General features: G+C 36.4%; 1 protein-coding gene across 5 annotated transcripts; it reads left to right on the top strand.

The window, feature by feature from the left end:
- The first annotated feature begins 1,148 nt into the window (after positions 1–1,148).
- On the top strand, positions 1,149–18,175 carry LOC132055928 (pantothenate kinase 2). 5 transcript variants are annotated; one of them, XM_059447951.1, is made up of 24 exons: positions 1,183–1,271; positions 1,369–1,426; positions 1,676–2,095; positions 2,775–2,987; positions 3,141–3,199; positions 5,976–6,092; positions 7,818–7,937; positions 8,027–8,121; positions 8,606–8,699; positions 8,918–9,049; positions 9,736–9,848; positions 10,005–10,197; positions 11,816–12,021; positions 12,517–12,561; positions 12,682–12,730; positions 13,607–13,689; positions 15,822–15,938; positions 16,027–16,090; positions 16,229–16,405; positions 16,475–16,633; positions 16,717–16,800; positions 17,034–17,228; positions 17,500–17,571; positions 17,852–18,175. In XM_059447951.1, exons 3-24 carry the CDS (start codon positions 1,819–1,821, stop codon positions 17,939–17,941), a joined length of 2,754 nt encoding a protein of 917 aa, XP_059303934.1. In that variant the 5' UTR covers positions 1,183–1,271; positions 1,369–1,426; positions 1,676–1,818; the 3' UTR covers positions 17,942–18,175. The 5 variants fall into 5 exon arrangements, with proteins under 5 accessions (XP_059303933.1, XP_059303938.1, XP_059303936.1 ...); XM_059447950.1 differs by lacking the exon at positions 1,369–1,426 and having other exon boundaries at positions 1,149–1,305; XM_059447953.1 differs by lacking the exon at positions 1,369–1,426 and having other exon boundaries at positions 1,150–1,305; positions 16,229–16,375.
- Positions 18,176–18,186: the final 11 nt, after the last annotated feature.

Genomic DNA, 18,186 nt, shown 5'->3' with positions numbered 1-18,186 from the left:
TTTTAATCATTTCTACATGTTTACCTTATTTCATCTATGCGCAGTTTTTTTTCTTTCATTTGTCAATGATTTTAGAGTGAGGAAATACAAATTTAAAACTTCAAATATTCAAAATCCATAAATTTAAATCAGGGCCTTACCACAAACATATGAATTTTTTTCTTTCAAATTTGAAAATTCTGATCTTTTTAGGAATTCTTAAATGAGATAAACAAATTGCAACTTTCTTTAAATTTCTAAATATATTATGGAGTTATGTGATTTTCGATGATTGTTCAATTCAAGTTCAATTCAATTTAGAGTTCATTCCTTTAAAATTGTGATGAAAATTTCATTCTCCTTGGCATTATAAAATTGGTCATATCTTTTGGATTTGGGGTAACATAATTTTACATTTACGTACGGTAATTCTTGTTTAAATTTGATACAAAGAATAATAACAACAATGGAATAGAAAATATTTTCACTTGTGTAATTCTTTTTTTGTATAAAAGGGGATTGTGATTTCCTATTGAATATTGTTCGTAGGTGAGGTATGATTAAACATGTCATTCCTCTACTAAAAATGTTATATATATTTTTTTTTTGTTTCTAAGGCTTTTGGTTCTTATGGGATAGAGAGATATAATTTTTATTTTCTACCGACTAAAAATTGAATAATTAGATCAAACGGAATAGATTTAAAACGGATCTAATCGAATCGAATCAAACCAAATCAAATGCTCACCCGATACGCTTCGTCAATGCAAAGTGTAGATTAAAGAAAATGTGGCACCCGCCACTATCAAATTCTGGATCCGCCTCTTATTTGATGTATACGCTCGGTGTGGGTTAGTATTTATCCTAAAGAATACTCTCTCCGTTTTTAAATAAATGGTGTTTTAAGCTTTTCATTTTGGTTGAAAATAAGCAGTGCTTTAGGATTTCAAGAAGAAATTAATCTTATTCTTCAAAATTATATTTATTTATAGAATTAAGAATCATTAAGTAATTTTTTTTAGGTATTTAAGTGTCCTAATTTTATAGAAAAAATAATTTTTTAAGGAGTGTGCATAAGCTAAAAACACCACTTATTACGAAATAAGTGTAACCATAAACCCCAAAAATAATAAAAAGGAAAAAGAAATGCAGTACATGCGAGTCACAGTGAGCGACCATTCAGCGCTTCTTTGTCACTCTCTGACAACTACATCACACTCAAAATCAATAAATCACTCTTTTATCACATTCCCCAATATTCAAGAATCTCTCTTATTAATTCTCCACAACTGGTCTGGCTTTGGTTTTCTTTTCTTTGTCACAATTGTATGATCATCATCATTCCTTAACATTTTCGTTTCTTTTTGAGGTCCCAACATTTTATTTTAGGTTTATGTGTATGCAAGAGTGTCGTACACTACCTACCATTTACGGCCAATTCATGAATGTTTCTTTTCATCTACTTATTGTTGTTAACTTTAATACATAATTAACTGGGGAAACAAAAAGGCGAGCCTTCGGCTTTTATTATGTACAGCCTATCATCTTTTATAATCCCCAATTATTAATAATAGTTCTACAGTATTATTTTTGGATATGGGTTCTGGATAGTCAAGAATCAATTTTGAACAGTTGATATTGACTTACTTTCACTTCCGTGTATAACAATATACTACTTGTTTATTTTTTGGTACAGTTGTTGGTGGTTGAAGTTGGATTTGTTAAAGAGTAAAGACAAGTGCGCTAACCAAATTGGACCCGTTTGACTAAACAAGAATTTGTTTGGATTTAGGAAGCTGGTAGGAAGGAAATTTATAGAGAGAGAGAGAGAGAGAGTTAATGGCTAGTACAACTACAGAGAACCACTCTAACATTGGAACTGACGATATAAATGAGGAAACTCAACAACAGATTCCTGAAAAAGATAGTATTGTAGAGAAAGGAGGAGAGAAAGATATGGCACCTTTGCCTGGTGGCTCAATTCATCGGTCTTCGTCGCGGCCACAATTAGATGTTAGTGGTGCTGCAATACAGGGGAATTTTGAGGAGAAGGATCCAACAATTCTGTTGCCTAATCAGTCTGATGATATTTCCCACCTTGCTTTGGATATTGGTGGTAAAATTTTCATGTCTTCATTCTCTATCAATCATCAATAGCAAAAAATATTGGAGTCCCAAGTAGTTGGGACTTGATGTGTGTGTAATTCTCATGTTAAAAGTGGATATGAAGTTGATGTTTTCTTGTTTTATTTCATACTCCCAGAGAAAGAAAGGGTGTAACATTCTTCAAATTGGGATGAATTGTCTAAGTCTTCTATTTTTGGTGTAAACAGAATCTTTGGGGGATACAGGGGATCTGATAGGCAAATTGTAATGCCATAGCTGACTAGCTTTTGATAGCCTCCTTTTGGCTCTTTTAGGAGCTTGTAGTTACCTTTTATCAGTACTAACCTGGCGCTGGTTTTTTCACTATATATATATATATATATATATATATATAACATGTTACCTAAAAGAACATTCATCACATTGTGTGTATTTTTCTTGGAACCACCTGTCAGATGTTGTTTGTATGTTCTTTGATAACCTATGATAACTTGAGAATTGGATAAAACAATTGGTTTTACCACTGATATGATTGTGGAGAATCCTTGTGGTGTCTCCAAAATTTGACCTTTATTCCAATCTCTTCTGCTTGCATATGCTTTTGGTGTAAAGCCGAAATCTTGCACTGGTACTGAGTTTAAAAGCTATTAGTTCTGGATTAATATTTTCCTGTGGATTTCTTAATCCAGGCTCTCTTATCAAGCTGATTTACTTTTCAAGACATGCGGACTGGCAAGTCGATGATAGGAGGAAGAGAAAGGTTAAGGAGAGATTGGGTGTTTCTAATGGAAACAGGAGAAGCTTTCCTATCCTTGGAGGGAGGCTTCATTTTGTGAAGTTTGAGACATCAAAAATTAATGAGTGCTTAGATTTTATACATTCCAAGCAACTTCACTGTGGTGGTATAGTTCTTTGACTTGTCCATTATTTTCAAATGAAATTTTTGTAATGCACTAAATTGCCCTGTGATTTTCAAAAGTTCTTGATCAGCACAACATACATTGGCAAGAGTAGGGATTATTGTTTTTACATTTTATTTATAATCTTGTGGCCAGGGATTGATTCACCGCGATGGCCTTCTGATGCCTCACAAAGTGAAAATGCAGTAATCAAGGTAAACGTCATACTTGTCGAATTGTGTGACAACCTCATGTAAAAGTTAAGTTGCAAGGGAGGAAACTTTTATTTGTTTAATTATGTAATAGCACACTCTCTCATGTGTGGACCTTTTCTATCTATTTTGAATGATATGATCTATTATTCTTTTTTCTAGGGCAAACATGTAAAAATACTTCTTTGGTAACTGTCGTAGTGAGATTTAAACCTAGGACATTTATTTGCTCTGGTACCATGTTGAGCTTTGTGACCACCTCATTTAAAAACTAAACTGTTAATGAGGGGACACTTTTATTTCTTTATTATGTACCAATGCTCTTGAGCCAGGACGACGACTTCCCATTTTAATTTGATCAGAATCGAGTTATATGGAGGAAGAAGTAAACAGGTTTGAAGTACTCAAACTAAATGCAAACTGAAAAAAGGAGAAAGAAAGAAAAGAATAACTAAAGAATTAGGCATTAAGAAACTAATTTAAATGGTAGAGCATACTATGCCCTGAGGTCTCTATGTAAAGAGAAATTTATTCCTTGTACCCGCCTATACAAACATAGCTAGACCAGTCTTATTGAACAAACTAGCTTTCGGAATTGTACCCTTTTTTCGCCAAACAGTATGTCCTGTCTCATATTGATAGTAGTTTCTTAATTTCTTTTGGGCTAAACTACAGGATCATCTTGGTGTATATTTCATTTAAGATTACATAACGTAAAAAAAGCACATAATTCTAGTTTGGAAAAGGCCCCTTGACCTTTGCGTGAAACTACTAATAGGAAACTTACCAATGACCTAATGAGATTCTCTTTGCATTCTTCTCTGATGATTATGATAACAATAGAATCGACCATACTAGCCCCTAACGGTCAGTTCAAGTGGCAAAGATTGAGGAACTAGTAACTTAGGTCATAGGTTCAACCCCTGTGCCATGTGAACTAAGCTTGGTATTTAGGTGGAGAAGGGTAGAGGGTTGGGTCCATTGTCCCCGAGTTTCAAAGTTGCTGCTGGTCCTGAGGATTAAACCCAGGTGGATTTCTCGGTCATAAAGAAAATCCACCATACTCTGGTTACCACTTCGCCTCACCCTGGTGGAGATGAGGGTGAGGCGAGGTGTGTCTATTTCAGAGAACCAGTTCGGATTCATGCCGGGACGTTCGACTACAGAAGCCATTCATATTATAAGGAGATTGGTGGAGCAGTATAGGGAGCGAAAGAGGGACTTGCACATGGTATTCATCGACCTAGAAAAGGCTTACGACAAAGTGCCAAGAGAGGTTCTTTGGAGATGCTTGGAGGCTAAAGGTGTACCTGTGGTGTACATTAGAGCGATAAAGGACATGTATGATGGAGCCAAGACTGTGGGGTAAGGACGGTAGGAGGAGACTCGAAATAACCTGCATTCGATGGGGTTGCGCCGGGGATCAACTCTTGCCGTTTTTATTTGCCTTGGTGATGGATGGATTGACGCGACAAATACAAGGTGAGGTGTCTTGGTGTATGTTGTTCGCGGATGACATAGTCTTGATTGACGAAACTCGTAGCGGAGTTAACGCTAAGCTGGAGGATTGGAGATAGACGTAGGAGTCTAAAGGATTTAAGTTGAGTAGGACCAAGACAGAGTACTTGGAGTGCAAGTTCAGTGGCGTACCATATGAGGCTGACGAGGAAGTGAGGCTTGGTACCCAGGCCATCCAGAAGAAAAGAAGTTTTAAGTATCTTGGGGCTATTATTCAGGGAGATGGGGAGATCGACGATGATGTTTCACATCGTATTGGTGCAGGATGGATGAAATGGAGGCTCGCTTCTGGAGTGCTGTGTGACAAGAAAGTGCCACCAAAACTTAAAGGCAAGTTCTACAAAGTGGTGGTTAGACCGACTTTGTTGTACGGGCGGAGTGTTGGCGGTCAAGAACTCTCACGTTCGGAAGATGAAAGTCGCGGAAATGCGAATGCTGCGGTGGATGTGCGGGCACACTAAGAAGGATAGGATTAGGAATGAAGATATCCGGGGCAAGGTGGGAGTGGCATCGGTGGAGGACAAGATGCGGGAAGCGAGGCTGAGATGGTTTGGACATGTCAAGAGGAGAGACACGGATGCCCCAGTGCGGAGGTGTGAGAGGTTGGCTATGGACGGTTTGAGGAGAGGTAGAGGTAGGCCAAAGAAGTATTGGGGAGAGGTGGTTAGACAGGACATGGCGCAGTTTCAACTTCCCGAGGACATGACCTTAGATAGGAGGTTGTGGAGGACTCAGATTATGATAGAAGGTTAGGAGGTAGTCTCGCTTACTTCTTTCGTCCTAATAGTTGTAGTTTGCTCATTCGTTTATTGCCATCTGATTTCTGCTTATATTGTTGGGTCTTGTACTTCGAGTATCTTATTTATTTATGGTAGCCTCTTCGTTTATCATGACTCTCTCGCTTTTGTTGCTTCTCGTTTTCATATTGTTTTGTTATGCTTGTCCTTATCTGACCTTTTGTCTTGTTCTTGTTCTCTCTTGAGCCGAGGGTCTTTCGGAAACAGCCTCCTCACCTTTCAAGGTGAGGGTAAGGTCTGCGTACACTCTACCCTCCCCAGACCCCACATTGTGGGAATTTACTGGGTATGTTGTTGTTGTTGTTACTTTGGTTACCACTTCGGTGAAGTTGTCTGACTAGTACTTTTACTCTATAAGCACAAAGTGAAATGTGATTTTTACTTCAGTTTGCTGCTAGTTATCAGTTTTAATAATTCACATATGCATGCACATGCCTATTTAACCGGTTTGGTTTTGTGAAAAGGCTACAGGTGGTGGGGCATATAAGTTCGCTGATCTTTTTAAGGAAAGGCTGGGAGTCAGTATAGAGAAAGAAGATGAAATGAATTGTCTTGTTGCTGGTGCAAACTTCTTACTCAAGGTATGATCTAATTTCCTGTCCCTTGGGTATTGCTAAATGTCCAACTGGAACTCCAATAGACTAAAAATGAAATTTTTCTTGCTTAACTCTCTCTCTCTGCATTTTCTCCTAATATTGGCGGCTTTAGATTCTAGTCCTTTGTTTGACTGAGTACAGTGCATCAAATGTTGCTTTCTTGATCGCATCTCTTGGGAGGAGTACGAAGAACAACTCAATGCTGATTGATTTTCAAATTTACTTGTAAATATTGTCTTATAGAGGGCTTTCCGGCCCACAATTTTTAGGATACAGATCACCATGAAGTATCTTGCATTCAGGATTTGACAATCACTTCAAGAAAAGCCTCCTAATTACCGAGGCAGATTTTTACAGTTTTAATGGGAGATATTGTAGATAGATCTGCTCTTATTCATTGCGGAAGTACCTACACCTAACTTTCAAAATATACAGCATGTCCTGACTATCTTATATCATTGAAACCTGACTGCCATAGTGCCGTCACCTTTAGCTCCACATTAAGAATAGGAAAATTCAAGTTGTGACAACCGAAACTATCCTGATCACCATAGCTTTAAGTTGAGGATGCATAAAGAATAAAGTGTTCATTTAATTTTTTAAATTTATTTTACTGAAGAACATGCTTGTTGAAATTATTGAAAACTTATAGCACTTTTTATTTTTATTTTGTATAATGTTTGCCTGAGATGAGTTTAAATGGAGAAGCATGGTCAGTGAGGATTCATATAGCTGACCTCAACTTGTTTGGAACTGAGGTGCAGTTGTTGTTTATACTTTGTATTTTGCTGAAGAATAAAGCAGTCATTCTGGCGTTTTATCTTATGTAGACTTTGCCTTCACCTCAAAGCTCTGATTAGTAACAAAAGCATTTTTGACTTGATTGACTATTCTGACGTAGTTGCATGCCTGCATCTGCATGTGTTGTGCTCTTAATGATTGAAATAGTTCAGTAGTAGCTCTCTGCATCTGCATGTGTTGTGCTTTTTATTTTGTGTACTTGTAGGTTTCTGCATTTCCCAGCTGCTATTGAAGGAATACTGACTGTTGATGGCTGTTGAGTATGTCAGAATGTGAAGTTGGAAAACTAGTTGCTTCAGCAAAAAAATTTCAGCAAGTTTAGGCTACAGTCTTTGTTAATTGCTGATGGAATGTACTGAATTTTTGCATTCTGGATAGAGCTGTACATGCAAAATAGGCTTAAAGGCTCTCTTTTTCATTTGCTTGACAGATAGTTTTATTTTATACAAATATATCATTGCATGGCTCTTTCATTCATTTGTTTGCACAGATAGTTTCATACTTACAAAGATATCATTGCTCACTGTACTGATATGTGCTTGAAGAGGACTCTCTTGGTTGTTCCCATACTTTCATCTCCTTGCCGTTATACTTCCTTTGTCATGCTTTCAAGTACCATATTTTTTTCCTCTTTTGCTTGGCTTAAGTTCTGATTTCACATGGGCATTAGTATTTCTTGTCCACAGCTGTTATTTTATTTTGCAGAAGCTGTTCGGGAAGTTGTTTTCTACTTTATTGTCCATTTAAAAAATATCCTGTGGCTGTTGGATGTTCATGTTCAGGAAGTTTTGGCCTCAGCTTTTCCTAGTTTAACATAGTTTAGCTTGGGGATTGTTAGACAGTGATCTCTGACGTTTGCTTATGTTATTGTCTTTGTTGATTATATTCCTGAAAGCTTCTTTTTGGTAGGCAATCCGTCATGAAGCTTTTACGCATATGGAGGGTCACAAGGAGTTTGTGCAGATAGACCAGATTGATTTATTTCCATATCTGCTCGTGAATATCGGTTCTGGTGTTAGTATGATCAAGGTACTCCGCTTTTCTTGTTTGGTGTTATTGAGCTCATAAAACATTCGAGTAACTGCTAATTTTTTTTATTTTTTTTTGCATTTTTATAGGTTGATGGGGATGGGAAGTTTCAGCGGGTCAGTGGCACGAATGTTGGAGGTGGTACATATTGGGGATTGGGGAGGTTGTTAACTAAGTGCCACAGGTACTTTTAATTAGACATCACTTTTGACAATGTTCTTCCTTTGCCTATCATATTTGAAGATAAGAAATTAGAGAGAGAAGTAGAAAGTTCGAGAATCCATGAGCACTATCTCTCAGACTCTCACAGCACTCGTTCCTCTTTTTTTTTTTTTTTGATAAGGTGAAGTAAATTCTATTAGATAGTACCAAGAAGGTAGTGAGAAGTACAAAGGGTAACAAAAGATTACAGCATCACATCTCTCACGGCACATTTATACCCATTCACAATGGGACAGTATTTCCAATTTTGTGTGAGTGATAATGGGACATTATTCCAGATCCCAGTTGCTTTGGGAGATGACTTCCTAAACACACTAATTATGGGGCAAAAAATTGCATAATTATAACTGATTCGGATCTAGCTTTGGGATATGACTTCCTAAACACGCTAATTATGGGGCTAAAAAATTGCATAATTGTAACTGATTCTCAATTCTCTCTCACAGTTTTGATGAACTGCTAGAGCTCAGTCAGCGTGGAGACAATAGAACCATAGACATGCTTGTTGGTGACATCTATGGTGGTATGGATTACTCAAAGGTACATTCTAATAGATGAGGATCTGTAATCTAGGATTTATTTTACTGATTAAACGGAGTTGAACGTTAGTGGTTTACATAGGTGTTTAATCATGCGGGGAAAGATCCATGTTTTCTCCAAAGAGCATGTAGATGTTTTTTTTGTTTTTTGTTTTATTTGGTTCGTATTTGCTATGTATCCTAATGATTATCTACTCAAGATCTATAGTATCTGTATAGATTGGCCTTTCAGCTTCAACAATCGCTTCGAGTTTTGGGAAGACCATTTCAGAAAACAAGGAGCTTGAAGATTATAAGCCTGAAGACATCTCTCTATCCCTGTTGCGCATGATTTCATACAATATTGGCCAGGTATCCCACGTTTAAGCTCCCTACAATTCTACAAAGTGTAAGTTTTATAGTTAGGGTTAAGTACGTTTTAGGTCTATCCTATTTCGTCCACAAGTGATAACTTGTGACAAATTTGTAAATGTTTGATCTCGTAGATTGGAACTGGACCAAGAAATCATTGTTTGCATGCTTCTGCAGTTCAGACTCTGGAAACATCAAGTTTTTTTTTGAAATGGAACATTAAGATTTTACTTAAAAATACATTTGAGTTATGACCGATGTCTTGTTAAAAATGAACCTACATGAATAAGTAGCACTGTAAAGAAATAGATGAGAGGATACTAATGTGGTCCACGACCTAAATAGTTTTTGACCAAACTAGGGTCGGGGCATCCCGTACCCCTACGGGAAATTTGAGTTTTTATACTTAGCTTCTATTTTGTTTATATCAAAAGCTTGCATTGTAAAGAAACCCAAAAAGATATTCAAGAACATGAGTGCCTGAATAATTTAGAATCATGTAAATTCTTCCACCAAGTTCTCCACGACAAGAGATTTATATTGTCAGTTCAGTTGTTAGCTATATATACTTTATCCTAAAAAGGGAAAAAAGGGTTAGGTATATTTCGGATTCTTTCCTTTCTGAATGAATAGCTTGTGGGAAATGATTTTTTCCTAACCATGAAATTTATCTTTATATTTTCTAGATAGCTTATCTCAATGCACTACGTTTTGGACTCAAAAGGATATTCTTTGGAGGCTTTTTCATACGAGGTCATGCTTACACTATGGACACAATCTCTTTTGCTGTTCAGTTCTGGTGAGAAATTGATTAGTTTTACTAGGCTTCATTATTTAAAACCAGCCACTAAGTATTTTTCTAGTTCTTTCTTTCCTCCTCCAAAGCATGTGTTTCTTTCTCTCATTCATTATTGTCTCTTTATCAATTTCACCCCCACTCCAAATCTTTGAATAGGTCCAAGGGAGAGGCACAAGCTATGTTCTTGCGACATGAAGGTTTCTTGGGAGCTCTGGGTGCATTTATGAGCTACGAAAAACATGGTCTAGATGACCTGATGGTCCATCAGTTAGTGGAAAGATTCCCGATGGGTGCACCATACATTGGAGGGAATGTTCACGGCCCACCGCTGGGAGATTTAAATGAGAAGGCAAGTATTACCTTTAAGTATTAAACTCTCGTGCACTGCATATTGGGTTTGAATGTGATAAGTTTTCCGTATGACTTAGACTTTTATCAATAGTGTGTTTCAACAGTTTGAATGCCTTGTGAATGTTCCTTGCAGTGACTGATTTGACAATATAGTTCTTGCTTATCTTTTTTTATAAAATAAGGAATAAATGCCTAAAGCTATGAAGAATATATTCCCCACTATGTGACAAGGTGGGAATATGGTACCCATTTATGACCAACAATACATACAAGCAGAATAACGGGAAAAGGCACATGGAGTTGGCCATATAAGTTGAAGCGTCGTGGGTTGAGTAAAGATTTCGTGTCACCTCACTAAACTGACTCAGTTAGTCCAATAATCCTCGCAATTCTGCTTTTGTTGGGCAAGTTGCATTGCAGTTTGGTACTCAACTATGCGACTATTGATGCTTACTTCTTTTTTTTAATATTCTGAATAATATTGCTAATGCTTTTCTGAGGATAGGTAAAGAGTTGCTTGTAGAGATGGTTGGAGAAACATTCCTTCTGTAATTAATTACTTTTTCTTCTGCTCCTCCTTGATGTGATTCTTCGAGTTAACAAAGAACCAATCGACCAGGATCTTGTTCTTGAAGCGGTTTGATGGGCAGATTCAAGAAACGGATGTATCTCAAGTTGTAGGCGTAGGATTAAAGTGATTCAAAAACTATGTGAAAGATGACGATTTGAACTATAAAAATAACTATTGAATGGTTTAAATCAAGTAAGTATTGAGGGCAAAACGATGGAAAGAAAATTAAGATTCTGGGTATGAACTAGAATGAATTTTAATCAAGAAACGCGTTCTTGAATGATCAAGAACAAATAAAGTTCCTAAGTCACCACTTGAAATCAATTAACGTGATAAAGAAACACCACACACAACTGAAAACAAGGTAAAGACTATCACCACCTTGCTTGGGACCAAAAACAAGGATAAAGAACAAGAAATAGAGAGAATAACTCTATTGCAAAATTTAGGTTTATGCTAAAAACGTGAATAGTGTTTAACAAAGAATAAGAACCCTTTATATAGGCCTAGGGTCTCTTCTTTGATGACTACAACTCCCTATTCTACTCTAGACTTGATTTTCATCACTCCTCCTCCGCTGCCGCTTCCATAGTTGCTTGACACATTTGAACTTATAGAAGGTAAAGAGGTTTAAATTTGGGGAGATTGAGTTTTTTTCGTTCTTCTTCTCCATAGTTGCTTGACAAGCTGTAATGAGTTTTGAATTTATAGAAGCTATAAAGTCAGCAGGTCAACTGGTTTAACTTTTGGAGAGATTGATTTTTTTTTTTTTCAGAGACTTATTCTTTTACCATTCTGGTAGGGGAGATTGATAAATCAGATTAGTGAAAAATAAGTTGTAATACCGCTTTTCACGTTTACTCCAGAGTTGCTTGACAACCTGTAATGAATTCTGAATTTATAGAAGTTAAAGCTAGCAGGTAAAGTGGTTTAATCTTTTGGGGAGATTGTTTTTTTTCAAACAGGAAATTGATCATGTAGCTTGAAACTACGTAATCTGGTTTTTGATAGGATATTTTACATAATAAGCTATATTTGATTGCAGATATCGTGGATGGAAAAATTTGTGCGAAAGGGAACTGAAATTACTGCTCCTGTTCCAATGGCTCCACCTGCTACTACCGGCCTTGGAGGCTTTGAAGTTCCATCATCTAAAGGAGTTCTGCGACCTGATGCAAGCAAATTAAATGTTGGGGTTCTGCATCTGGTCCCATCTTTGGAGGTTTTCCCTCTTTTAGCAGATCCAAAAACGTAAGTGATTAATGAAAGTTGATTTTTGGGCAGATCTTTTGCAATTTTTGTGTGTTTCAATAAAAGGTGCAGCTCTTTATTTGAGCTGGTCTTGCATGCTCTTTATTTGAGCTGGTCTTGCATAGTTTCTGGTTGCAATCGTTGTCTGTTTGTGCATGCTGGTTATTTTACTTCCATTTCTTATCTCTGGTTATCTTAGTTTCGTTCCATCTGTTTGTTTTCTTTAAACGGGCTGTCAGTGTTTATTTATCTTGGTCCCCAGACTTGGTTAGCCTGCAAACTACTGTCATATTAAAAGTTCTAGAAATGCCCCATTTTTGTTAAATATCTTTCATCATGTGTGTAGATGTAGGATTGTACTAAACAGGACAAGGATTGTATTACTATTTCTGGGACTACTGGTTTGAAAAATATTGTGTTTACATATTACTATTTCTATAACACTTGTTTGAAGATTATTGCGTTTTTACCTAGTTTTGAGTTGCTTTTTAACAGATACGAGCCAAATACCATAGACCTCTCAGATCACGGTGAGCTAGAGTAAGTTGAAATTACACGCTCAGAACATGCTCTATTTTCTCTGTAATAGCCAAACAAGTATGCTTCTAGTTTTTGGTCAATTTGTTCTTTTTCTTAGACTAAAATTTGGCTGTGCTGTAGGTACTGGTTCACTGTATTATCTGAGCATCTGTCGGACCTTGTTGACAAGGTAAAACATTGACCTATTAATCATGTCAAAATCCTTGTTTTTCAGCCCAAGATAGGAAGGCTTCAGTATTTGTTGTTGTTGTTGTTGTATCATGTATGTCATCTAGCAAAACAAGCTAAAAAGCAACATATTTTACTCAAGGACATGCTGCATTGAAAATTGTTCCTGCATTTTAATACACATGCACATTTTCTCATTGACCCACCCAAGAGACCAAAGTAGCAGATTCCAAATGACTCTCTTTTCAGTGTCCTTATAATAAGTAGAGGATATTGTAATGGACTCTAAAATATATGGGTATAAATACCTTAATACCATACTGAAGTTTTACCAAATTACCCTAAGGGATAAGTGGAGTATGGATTACCAAGAAATGTGTAGAGGAACTAAATGTTCTTAACCTTGTACATTATCATCTGCAAAATATTGATTATTTATCATGCCCTAGTATTCTCGTTTATCTCTTCATACACTGCTTCTGATCTCTTTCTGAAATTGCTGCTACAAGTGAAGTTTTTGGTACTCCTACTTTTAATGGCTAGAACAAGTCAATATTATGAGTAACTTTATTTATTCTATCTTGTAAAAAAACCAAGATGTAAAGGTTGACTTGACAATTTTGATAAGGATAAAGCTTGACTTGACAATCTCTCTTGTTCAGACAAAAACTAGGTCTGAGAGGTTTGGATGGAAGATTTCCACTCTCTTCTTGTCCCTGCCATAACCGATCTTTGTATTGTTTAGAACATAAAGGGGAGACCAATGTCATTTATTTTGAATTGTGGAATGTGCGTCACTATATAATTTTTTTCTATATTATCGCGCTATGTCTCCCATATTTTCATGGTTTGAGAAGCGAATCCTTGAATTCTCCAGGCAGTGGCTAGTGAGGGTGGAACTGACGATGCAAAAAGAAGGGGTGATGCATTTGCTCGGGCATTTTCCGCACACTTGGCTAGGTATTATTCGTTATTTATTTAGCTGCTTTTTTTTATTCTGTTGTATTCCCTTTTCCATATCCATCTCTAGATGTTATTTTATAGCAGCCTATTGTTATGTAGGACTTTGAGTTAATTAATCTTATAATTTTTGTTCTTATGTAGGACATTGAGAGTTCATTTATCTTATATAATATGTTATATACAGTCTATTAGCTTCATGCACCCACTTCCAATTGTGCATTTAGACAATGTCTGAAGTTCCAAAATTTGCCCCCTATTTGTACTGGATGTAAAATCTTCACGATTTAACATATAAAATAAATCTACAGTTCAGATGTACCTACTGTAGGCTTTTAATTTTCCTCTCTACTCATTTTAGTTAAATTTTTTATCTTTTAACTATATGAAGCTTTTGTTAGTAATTATATACATTTGATACATTATCTTATATAATGCCATCAATGTGTGCATTGGAAAGGAACTTTTTAGAAGGGAAAAAAAAAGAAAAAAAAAAAGAAAAAAAAAAAAAAAGAAAAACCCACTCATTTAATGCAATTAAAAAAAAAATAAAAAAATTATCAAACATGTTTAGGAAATATGTCAATGCATAATCCTTTTTCTCACTTTAAGTGATTTTTTTTCTGAAAATGTAACATTTTTTTAATAAAATTCGTTTATCTGAAATCAATAAAAAAAAAAAAATGTAACATTTTTATCAATCCTTTTTCTCAAAATAAATAAAATTATTCTCTGAAATCAATATGTAACATTTTTATCTTTTTTCAAAATAAATAAAATTAGCGTTTATAAAAACTTTGCAATGAAATGATGATGCTACTGACGTCATCTAGCTAGTATTGTTAATTATCAAAATAATCAAATTAGAAAGTTCAACTAATTTGATATAAAGGGAATAATTTTACTTAATGGAAGACCAAGGGCATATAGGTATTGGATCTTTCGGCTAAAAAGACTAGATGGTAAGCCCCTGCATTTGTTTGCACTTAATGGAGGTCTGAATCTGAATCATTCAAATGTCATAATATTAAGTGCATTTGTTTTTTGTCTTCTTTCGCAACTACTTATTAGCTCTTAATAGGTTTGAATCATTCAGATCTTTTACAGAGACTTACTATCATTAAGACTTTCACTTAAAAAGTTTTATGAATGTAACCTTTTACCACAATTCTATTTATTACCACCAAGCATTACCACAACCACCTCCACCACCAGCCACATCCACAATCGCCAACCACTAATCACCTTACTACCACTAGTCTCCACCGCACAATTACCATCGCCAACTGCCTCCACCGACCACCTTCACCCCTAGTCACCATAATCAACTGCCTCCACTACACAATTACCACGACCGACTACCTTCACCATTATTCACCACCACCAATCACCTCTACCGCCATCTTCTACTGCATAACCACCACCTCCACTGCGAGCTACCACGATCAGTCATCACCGCAAATCCATCACCTCTGGACACCACTGCACAACCATTGTAGCCAACCTCCTCCATACAACCATGGCTACCATCAATCACTATATTACAACTATCATCGCTGACCCCTAACCACCACCGCTAGCTTTTATAGTGTGGTTCATCAAAGAAATAATTTATATAACACCATGTTGATTAATAGCTTATGTACTCCCTCCGTTCCGCCTTTTATGTGGTAACATTTCCTTTTTAGTCTGTTCCGAAAAGAATGGATGCTTTCTAAATTTGAAATGAATTATACTGCTCGAGTTATCCTTAATTAGAGCTCTTATAGCCACACAAATGTTATGTTATGTTTTTGTTAAAAAAACAAAGGTTATGACATGTTTATGATCACAAGTTTCAAAAGTTCTGTACTTTCTTAAACTCTGTACCCATTCAGATTTTGCCACATAAATTGAAATGGAGGGAGTACTATTTTGTGGATCTAATAGTTTATAAGAAAAGAGCGGACCTACTTCACTATAAGCTCATAAGATAATTACCTTAACTTCTCTAGATCTTGAATAGATGAATCCAATAACGGAAGAACTATTTGTTAGTGAAAAACTGGACGCTATAGAGCTAATGGGAATGTTAACACTTCCCAATAATATTGTAAAGTTGCTACAAGGAATATCTTTGTATTTTGTTACAGATTGATGGAGGAACCTGCAGCTTATGGAAAGCTAGGGCTCGCCAACCTTTTGGAGCTAAGAGAAGAATGCTTGAGAGAGTTTCACTTTTTTGATGCTTACCGTACCATTAAACAAAGGTATCTTCATATGGAAGGGACATATTCTTGTTCTATTGTCTTGGAAGCAAGTGTGCTTATCGTACCCAATCCATTGAATATTTTATAGGGAGAATGAAGCTTCACTTGCAGTTTTACCTGATCTTCTGATGGAGCTTGACAGCCTGACTGAGGTATGTATTTTCTCATATATTTCCTTCTCTACTCTTTTTTACCCTTTCTCCTCACTTGAAGTAGGTTAGGTAGATCATTAAATATATGCTTTGTATTTTTTAGTCTATTTGTTGATACATCTAGTTTCTATCTTGTAGGATATGAGATTACTTACACTAATAGAAGGTGTTCTTGCTGCTAATATCTTTGATTGGGGATCACGTGCCTGTGTTGATCTCTATCACAAAGGAACAATTATTGAGATCTATAGAATGAGTCGCAAGAAGATGCAAAGACCGTGGCGGGCAAGTGAAAGGAAAAATAATATTAGAGAAGTAGTACTTACGTTGTTTTTTCATTGCTGCTAGAGAATGTGCATTTGAATGCCATGCTTATGTCTTTAGGTGGACGATTTTGATGCTTTTAAAGAGAGGATGTTAGGGTCTGGAGACAGAAAGCCTCAGCCACATAAAAGAGCACTGCTTTTTGTTGACAACTCAGGTGCGGATATTGTTTTAGGGATGCTTCCCCTTGCAAGGGAACTTCTCCGGCGTGGAACTGAAGTATGGTTTGCCTTTAAATGAATCTAAAAGTTTTAATGTTTTGCTTCAGTTGCTTCATGGTTAATATTCAAAATTTTATGCAGGTTGTGCTGGTAGCGAATTCACTTCCTGCACTAAATGATGTTACTGCAATGGAGCTGCCTGATATTGTTGCTGAGGCTGCAAAGGTGTGTTGATTTTCAAGGACTTTCTATCAGTTAAAATGAGGTGTATAACCCCTCTTGGCGAACTCTTCCCCCTTTTAAATAGAGAAAGAATGCTTTTTACCTTGTTTCTCTAAATGGAAATGAATCTATCCACTGTTAAGGCATGGGAATATTTGTATAAGATTAGAGCTTTCTCTCTCCGCTCCCCTCTACATAATATCTCATTAGCTCGATAATCTTGCTTTGGCCTATAGCACTGTGATATTCTTCGAGGGGCAGCTGAAGCAGGAGGCTTGCTTGTTGATGCTATGAGTAATATCCAAGATGGTCACAAGAAAGATACACCTTCCGTTCCTCTGATGGTTGTGGAGAATGGATGTGGAAGTCCTTGCATAGACTTCAGGCAAGTGAGCTCAGAGTTAGCAGCTGCAGCCAAAGATGCGGATCTGGTATGGTGCTCCTTTCCTTTATACCCTAAAAATGCAGCTATCTCATTCAGAAAGTAAGTCTAATTATTGGGGATATTTTTAGCGACATTGGCATAAATAGGTGTCAACCGAAATAATAGCCAGCAAATGTATATTTTTTGTATGTTAGTATATAATATTCATGAAATATACAGTTTTGATACATTATAGTGTATATTTGGCTAGCGAATGTAAATGTTTTTGGCCAACCGGCCAAATGTGTAACTTGCCCATGTTTTTACCCTGGGTGCAGGTAATTTTGGAAGGGATGGGCCGGTCTTTGCATACTAACTATAATGCAAAGTTCAAATGTGATGCTCTAAAGGTAAGGATTATAGCAGTTACTTAAAACATTTTAAAAATGGTTTCTGCATATTTTCATATGGCTCTAGTGGATATCAAATGGAGTTCTATAAGTATGTTCAATGAAATTTTAAGCTAGATTAGCTTTCTTCCATATTTAATTTAGGCATGATGACCTATTAGCGGCTTATTGGACCAGCTAATTTGGTATTTTTGAGTATGTGGGCCGTGGAATATTGTTAAGTATAATGCGCTCTCATTGTGCCTCAGTCTTGTTTGACATGCTTTATGTGATTTTGCAGCTTGCTATGGTGAAGAATCAGCGGTTGGCAGCAAAATTGGTTGAAGGGAATATTTATGATTGTGTATGTAGATACGAACCAGCTAGCTGAAAGCTTCCCTTTTCATGTAGTTTTACTGGTATTAGGCGGGCGCCTCTACATTATAGATGTAAACCTTCAGAAATGACATTCTTGTCTTTTCCATGTTTAACCCCAAATGCCTAAAGAGTGTGTCAATACTTGAGGGCTGTTATGATTTCTGAATAGGTTTTTTTGCTGCATCCAGAGGCGAATCCAGGATTTTAAGAGGATGGGTTCACCATTAGCTATGGGGTTTTCTTATTTCTTTTGCCTTT

This window comes from Lycium ferocissimum, chromosome 5, assembly GCF_029784015.1.
Source record: "Lycium ferocissimum isolate CSIRO_LF1 chromosome 5, AGI_CSIRO_Lferr_CH_V1, whole genome shotgun sequence".
Taxonomy (NCBI): Eukaryota; Viridiplantae; Streptophyta; class Magnoliopsida; order Solanales; family Solanaceae; genus Lycium; species Lycium ferocissimum.
Note: the sequence above shows the minus strand (reverse complement) of the source record. Positions and strands in the feature narration are given on the sequence as shown.